Below are 8,499 nucleotides of genomic sequence, written 5' to 3'. Positions count from 1 at the left end.
CAAAGCACCCCCACAACATAATGCTGCCACCCCCGTGATTTACGGTTGGAATGGTGTTCTTCGGCTTGTAAGCCTCCCCCTTTTTCCTCCAAACATAACAATGGTCATTATGGCCAAACAGTTCTATTTTTGTTTCATCAGAACAGGGGACATTTCTCCAAAAAGTACAATCTTTGCCCCCATGTGCAGTTGCAAACCGTAGACTGGCTTTTTTATGGTGGTTTTGGAGCAGTGGCTTCTTCCTTGCTGATGGCCTTTCAGGTTATGTCGATATAGGACTTGTTTTACTGTGGATATAGATACTTTTGTACCTGTTTCCTCCAGCATCTTCACAGGGTCCTTTGCTGTTGTTCTGGGATTGATTTGCACTTTTCGCACCAGAGTACGTTCATCTCTAGGAGACAGAACGTGTCTCCTTCCTGAGTGGGCTGCATGGTCCCATGGTGTTCATACTTGTGTACTATTGTTTGTACAGATGAACGTGGTACCTTTAGGCGTTTAGAAATTGCTCCCCAAGGATGAACCAGACTTGTGGAGTTCTACCTTTTTTTTCTGAGGTCTTGGCTGATTTCTTTTGATTTTCCCATGATGTCAAGCAAAGAGGCACTGAGTTTGAAGGTAGGCCTTGAAATACATCCACAGGTACACCTCCAATCGACTCAAATTATGTCAATTGGCCTATCAGAAGCTTCTAAAGCCATGACATCATTTTCTGGAATTTTCCAAGCTGTTTAAAGGCAGTCAACTTAGTGTACGTAAACTTCTGACCCACTGGAATTGTGATACAGTGAAATATAAGTGAAATAATCTGTCTGTAAACAATTGTTGGAATAATTACTTGTGTCATGCACAAAGTAGATGTCCTAACCGACTTGCCAAAACTATAGTTTGTTAACAAGAAATTTGTGGAGTGGTTGAAAAGCGAGTTTTAATGACTCCAACCTAAGTGTATGTAAACTTCCAACCTCAACTGTATATATAATAATGGTGTGTATAGACAGTATGAACCGTATATGAATAGAAAAGGCGTGTACAGCAGTAGTTGTATAGGATGAGCCATTACTAGAATATAGTATATATATATATACTTTATATATATATATATATATATATATAAAGTGGGTAAACAGAATGTAAACATTATTAAAGCGACTAGTGTTCAATTACTCTATAGTGCACAGCAGTCTCTAGATCACCAAGGACCTTATCCAGTACAAGGTCCTTGGTGATCTTCTTGGTCTTCCTGTGAAACCAGGTGCTTTATATGTTCCCCCCATAATGCGTTGGGCTGACCGCACCACCCTCTGGACAGCCCTGCTGTTGCGGATGGTGCAGTTGCCGTGCCAGGCGGTGATACAGCCCGACAGGATGCTCTCAATGATGCATCTGAAGAAGTTTGTGGGTCTTAGGCCATATCATTTATCAGCCCCCGAGGTTGAAAGAGCGCTGTTGCACCTTCTTCACCACACTGTCTGTGTGAAGAGACAATTTCATGTCGTCAGTGACGCACACACACCACACACACACACACACACACACACACACACACACACACACACAACACAACACACACACCCACACACCACACACACACACACACACACACACACACACACACACACACACACACACACACACAATGTCACCATTGCTAATTCAAGATCACACACACACCTCTAAACCTCTACTGGGCTGTACTACTGAATTAAAAGTACATCCCAACTAACCCCCATCCCCCAAGCAAATCCCTTTCATACATACGTTCACTCTTTCCAACAAAAAAAACACTCCACACCAATTTAGCAGCAGCAGCAAGAGAGAGGTAACTGTGCTCTCAATGTTCATGAAGGACTCTCATAGAGGAGTACAGTATGTGACAAAGCCAGCACTGTGCATTCATAGGGCCATTGTACACGACTATCTATAGCACATAATGTTATGGCTTTGGGACTAAGAGACTAAAAATGGATCTCGAACGAAATTAAATGTTTGTTGATGTAGTGGTTAGCAGGTGGGGTCCGGCGTTTTAGTAACCCAGTGCCACTGCTGCATAGCTTAACGTTAAATACTGTATCAGATAAGTTATATTTGAAGTTGTTCAAGGGATTGTGTATGATTCTAACATTACGGCAACATAACTCATTCCCTCTAATGGGATATTCACATGCAACTCAAACTTACATGCTTACCTTCCACTGCCTTCAATGCTCTAATCTTGGCTCAAGAACAAGCCATGCATACATATCCCAACTAAGCATTTCTGTCCCTAATAAAACCACTCAAATGAATATATTAGGGAGAGACAACAACCCACAATTGTTCTGTGGCATTGTGCCATGATGCCAAGTACCAGTCAGGGATGACAGGTAACACTAATACCAACCATTCAACCATTCACGCTATTGCCCCTGGAACCCAGTTGCTAGGAGACCCTGTCCCACCATCTGCTGCTATGGAGATAGAGTGGGAGGCCCGGGCACAATGGAGAGCCCGGTGATGATAACCAGCTGCGGCTAATATCCTCTTCAGACATCCAATGTTCAAAATGTCTAACCGTATCTACTTTTACACATTATGTACCAGCCTTTAGAGTCAGGCAGATGTTGGAACAAATGCTTTTGCCTCATGGGATAATACATGTATGCACGAACAGTTATCGGTTATGCAAGTTTCTCTGAAATCCATMGTGGTATTATCCTAACAGCTGGAAAGTCAAAACATATGTACGATACAATTAGCCTGGTTGCCAGATCTGTTTCTGTTTAAGCCAGCTCATTTCTGGTTGTTGTTCATCTCAAAAGCCAAAGTTGGCTCAAGTACAAAACAAGACTGGCAACCAGGTGAGTATAAAACTTACTTTTTCTTCAGATCAATCAAATAAGAATCTTTATTGAGTCCCATATATTGCCATCAACTTTCCTTCCTTTACAAAAAACACACAAAAAATACATTTTCAAATAGTAAAAAAGTAGGAAATCTAACTGTCCCACAAGGTGCCCCAAGACAGACAGCAGAGCATACATAATCATCAATTGAGTAAATGAATAAATAAATAAAACATTGAATATGGCTATTTACATGGTGTAATACAGTTTATCGTTATATAATWATAATGCTTATGTTCATAGTGAATATACAGGTATTAACATTGTAAATGTCTCAACCAAACAATGCATTATCTCACAGAGAAAGCCCAGGGTTCAACAGTGCCTCTGTGCCAATCACAATCTTTCATTCTGCAACTTCCGGATACTAGCAATCTAGGCAGGTCCATTGTTTGGTCAATTTATTGTTGATGGGAGAGTCTTTGGTTGTTGTGCTGGGATGTGTGACACCCTCTGATTGGGTATTTCCACTGTCAGTCACATTCTGTTGATTTTAATTGGTTCTCCTGTTCCAGACTGTAGAGAGTTAATTTTAACGGTTGGTATTTTATCTAATCTCGTAAAATCAGCAAAACAAATAAGCGAGGAGGCAGTGGAGGAGGCRGAACCAGTTCACGAACATCAATCTGTGAAGCTCCAGAATTAGCTGTAGAAATAGATCTAGAATCAGGTAACCCTCTCCATATCCTCACCTCAACCACTAGGGGGGAAACACAACACTAACTTTAGATCAGTGTCTAGGCACGAGGCACTCCACTTGCCTCATTTCATCATCAGTTTGCATCACCGTTATAATGTCAGCTTGGAGCATTATTTTGAAACCAAAAAGAGCTAACGGTGYTATCTAACTTTTTTTGTTCTGTYTCTTTACCAAGGTGACATGAAAACCTCTTGCACTCCGCCACTGTTCATTGTACACACCACCATTACAGAAACATTTACAGAGGGTGGTAACAGCACACTCAGAAAGGCAAAAGGACGACAACTTGAGTGACACCTCATTTTTAAGACTGCTACCATTGATWAGAATTGAGCGGTGAGGGAGGAACTAAAAAGCTGCTACCTTTGAACAAAGGGAGTAGAAGGGGAGATTGTCCCCAAACATTACTAAATAAATTCATAAATAAATCAATACCTTAAACTCATGCTCGAATAAATAAAAAAAACAAAGAACAGCAAAATATGTATTTTTCCAGATGAACAGTCAAGCAGTTTTCTGACAATCAGTTTCAATCCCTCAAAGGGAGTTTTGGACGATTTCAGGCTACAAGAAGTCTGGTGATTCTGGTTGATTGGTTGGGTGGTTTGTGTCTTCCATGTGTGTTTGAAGGTGGAAAGATCCACATAGGGTAGTGAGGGTGATCGTAGGTTAAAGAAAAACAACAACATATTTTCACCTCATTGTAGTGTTGGTGGGTCTTGGGGGTACATCCTTGTCTGTCCAGTACTATGTTCATTGTCCATCTCATTCACCCCCCAGATAGACCATTACCTATGACCTATAACACTTAACCTGTGGTCTCCTGTCCACCCTGAGGCCTGGGACAAGCATCAACATGCAGTGTGAATACAAACATGTCTCTGAGCCACTGTGTGTGTGCGTGTGTGCATTTCTGTATATTCTGTAGACAGGAAATTATTTATCAGTCTTGTAAACACACAAGCACACACACGCCCTTACACCTATGTATTGTGGGGGTACATGAACTGCATGTCAGGTGGATAGGGTCACGTGGATGAGCTAGCGGTAAACCTTATTGGTGAGTCCAACACTGAGCTGTGCCCTACAGCTAAGCCACGCCTCTCCAACACTCTAGGTCTGCCCACTCAGTCCCAGCCATTGTCCTTGATCATGTGGGCCAGCTCGATAATGAACTTCCCCTCCTTGTACTTCTGACTGCTCTCAAAGGCATGCTCCTGCGGGGGAGGGGGGGGGGGGGGGGATAGGGGGGGGGTAGAAATAAAGGAGAGGGAGAAGAGGATAGAAAGAGATAAAGAGAGAGAGAGAGAGAGAGAGAGAGAGAGAGAGAGAGAGAGAGAGAGAGAGAGAGAGAGAGAGAGAGAGATACAGTCACAAACATTAGTGAATGGATGAAACAAGCATTTTCATGAATGTAAACAGTGCCTTGATGTTTTCTACCTGGGGTAATCTCTCTTGTTGTTCTATATGTAATCTCAGTGTGAGTGATTGTGTATGTGTGCGTGCGTGAGTTAGTAAGTGAAAGTTAATTGTGTGTGTGTGTATTTGCGTGTGTGAGTGATTGTGTGTGGGAGAGTGTAATAGGGTGTGTGTGCTTATTATCCCCCCATTGATAAGTGTACTAGGTCAGCAGCAACACCTTTGGCAGTGTGACAGTGCAGGAACATCAGGCCTTGTGGATGATATTAATAATAATATCACACAGATGGCAGCGCCATAAAACACCACAAGGCCGCGTACCGTCCGGGTCTCTCTCCCTGACCTCCACCCAAGCACGCACCACACACGCACACACACACACACACACACCTTAACCCACATCATTAGCCACAAAGCAGAGTCAGGGACCCCAGCAATGTGGAGCATTTATGTCTATAGATGTGTTATACACCTGTATGTCTACAGAACTGTTTGTAGGGGATTCCTATGTAATTAGCTACTCACGTATTTCCAGCCCAGTGTGGTTTTACAGTTTTCACAGTAGATATCAGCAACCGCATGAAGCCCTGTCAACAGAACCCTCTCTTCTGCTAGTCCACACCCCACGTTCACCCTGAGAGGGGGGGAGAGAGAGGAATAATGTTAGAAATGGAGAGAAAGGTAAAGGAAAGAAAGAATGAGAAATAGAGAAAGAGGGGGTGTCAGAGGAGAGGGATGAAGTGATAAAACAGGTGCTCAGGTACTTACACTGAGTTGAACAGGTACGCTCGGCCTTGACTTCCTTGGAAAGACTGGRCGATAAAGAGAGAGAACGGGATGAGAAAAGCCATACATTACTATCACAGGAGTAGACATTTAGAATGGTCGGTTGTTTTTTTMTTTTGTCTTACACAGCTTCAAAGCAGACAGATGGCATAGCATGTTCCTAAAACAAAGGTATTCCATTCTCTATCCCACTCAGAAAAGATTGTTTACATGTTCATTATTGTTAACTCAAGCACAGATAAGTAACTTTTTCCAAATTTGGCACACAGAAACATGAGGCCATGAGTAACTTGGTCAAAAAGAATGGTGCCGATTGGCGCTGTCATAAGTAGTCTCACTTAAACMCTAATATCCGCCGCCCCGTTTGACCTAGAGACTTGTAATCAAATKAMATCAAATTGTATTGGTCGCATACACATGTTTAGCAGATGTTATTGCGGGTGTAGCGAAATGCTTGTGTTCCTAGATCCAACAGTGCAGTAATATCTAACAATAGACAACAATGCACACAAATCTAAAMGTAAAAGAATAGAGTAAAGAAATATAGAAATATTATGATGAGCAATGTCGGAGTCCGGAGTATATAGTGCATTCACTTTTTCCACATTTTGTTACGTTACAGCCTATTCGAAAATGTATTAAATAATGTTTTTCTTTATCAATCTACACAAAATACCCCATAATGATGAAGTGAAGAAAGGTTTTCMGATTTTTTTGCAAAAAAACTGAAATACCTTATTCACATTAGCATTCAGACCCTTTGCTATGAGACTCGATTTTGAGCTCAGGTGCTTCCTGCTTCCATTGATCATTCTTGAGATGTTTCTACAACTAGATTGGAGTCCACCTGTGGTAAATGTAATTGATTGGACATGATTTGGAAAGGCACACACCTGTCTATATAAGGTCCCACAGTTGACAGCGCTCGTCAGAGCAAAAACCAAGCCATGAGGTCGAAGGAATTGTCCGTAGAGCTCTGAGACAGGATTGCATCGAGGCACAGATCTGGGGAAGGGCACCAAAACATTTCTGCAGCCTTGAAGGTCCCCAAGAACGCAGTGGCCTCCATCATTCTTAAATAGAAGAAGTTTGGAACTACCAAGACTCTTCCTAGAGCTGGGCGCCCTGCCAAACTGAGCAATCGGGGAGAACAACCTTTGTCAGGGAGGTGACCAAGAACCCGATGGTCACTCTGACAGAGCTCCAGAGATACTCTGTGGAGATGAGAGAATCTTCCAGAAGGACAACCATCTCTGCAGCTCTCCACCAATCAGGCCTTTATGGTAGTGGCCAGATGGAAGCCACTCCTCAGTAAAAGGCACRACAGCCCGCTTGGAGTTTGCCAAAAGGCACTTAWAGGACTCTCCGACCATGAGAAACACGATTCTCTGGTCTGATGAAGCCAAGATTGATCTCTTTGGCCTGAATGCCWAATGTCAGGCCTGGAGGAAACCAGGCACCGCTCATCACCTGGCCAATCCCATCCCTACGGTGAAGCATGGTGGTGGAAGCATCATGCTGTGGGGATGTTTTTCAGCAGCAGGGACTGGGAGACTAGTCAGGATCGAGAGAAAGATGACTGGAGAAAAATACAGAGAGATCCTTGATGAAAACCCGCTCCACAGCTCTCAGGACTTCAGGCTGGGGAGAAGGTTCACCTTCCAACAGGACAACGACCCTAAGCACACAGCCAAGACAACACAGGAGTCGCTTAGGGACAAGTCTCGGAATGTCATTGAGTGGCMTAGCCAGAGTCCGGACTTGAACCCGATCGAACATCTCTGGAAAGACCTGAAAATAGCTGTGCAGCGAYGCTCCCCATCCAACCTGACAGAGCTTGAGAGGATCTGCAGAGAATAATGGGRGAAACTCCCCAAATACAAGTGTGCCAAGCTTGTAGCGTCATACCCAAGCAGCTACGTCTGGTAAGACAAGGGGCGGGGKTGTGTGTCTAKTTGTCAATAACTACTGGTGCGCGATKTCTAATATTAAAGAAGTCTYGAGGCATTGCTCACCTGAGGTAGAATACCTCATGATAAGCTGTAGACCACACTTTCTACCAAGAGAGTTCTCATCTATATTATTCGTAGCCGTCTATTTACCTCCACAAACTGCTGGCACTAAGACCGCACTCAACGAGCTGTATAAGGCCATAAGCAAACAAGAAAATGCTCATCCAGAAGCGGCRCTCCTAGTTGCCAGGGACTTTAATGCAGGCAAACTTAAATCCGTTTTACATAATTTCTACCAGCATGTCATATGTGCAACCAGAGGAAAAACAACTCTAGATCACMTTTACTCAACACACAGAGACGCATGCAAAGCTCTCTCTCGCCCTCCATTTGTCAAATTTGACCATAATTCTATCCWCCWGATTCCGGMTTTCAAGCAAAAACTAAAGCAGGAAGTAACAGTGACTCCCTCAATACGGAAGTGGTCAGATGACGCAGATGCTACGCTACAGGACTGTTTTGCTAGTACAGACTGGAATATGTTCAGGGATTCATCCAATTGCATTGAGGAGTAYACCACCTCAGTCACCGGATTCATCAATAAGTGCATCGACGACGTCACCCCCACATTGACTGTACGTACATTTTCCGACCAGAAGCCATGGATTACAGGCAACATCCGCACCGAACTAAAGGCTTGAGCTGTCGCTTTTCACTAATCCGGACGTTTATAAGAAATCCCGCTATGCCCTCAGAT

The 8,499-nt window shown here is 43.3% G+C and overlaps 1 protein-coding gene across 1 annotated transcript in view; it reads right to left on the bottom strand.

Moving 5' to 3' along the window:
* Nucleotides 1-2,869: 2,869 nt before the first annotated feature.
* LOC111980486 (protein yippee-like 1) overlaps nt 2,870-8,499 on the bottom strand; it is a 44,343-nt gene continuing 38,713 nt past the window's right edge. Inside the window, exons 3-5 of the mRNA XM_024011225.3 lie at nt 5,773-5,816; nt 5,530-5,638; nt 2,870-4,802 (exon numbers count right to left, since the gene is read on the bottom strand). Of these exons, the coding sequence (XP_023866993.1) occupies nt 4,713-4,802; nt 5,530-5,638; nt 5,773-5,816 (243 nt within the window). The 3' untranslated portion in view covers nt 2,870-4,712. The remainder of the gene's footprint in view (nt 4,803-5,529; nt 5,639-5,772; nt 5,817-8,499) is intronic.

The sequence above is a fragment of the Salvelinus sp. IW2-2015 genome, linkage group LG20 (assembly GCF_002910315.2).
Source record: "Salvelinus sp. IW2-2015 linkage group LG20, ASM291031v2, whole genome shotgun sequence".
Classification (NCBI taxonomy): Eukaryota; Metazoa; Chordata; class Actinopteri; order Salmoniformes; family Salmonidae; genus Salvelinus; species Salvelinus sp. IW2-2015.
This window is presented reverse-complemented; position numbering and strand designations above follow the sequence as displayed.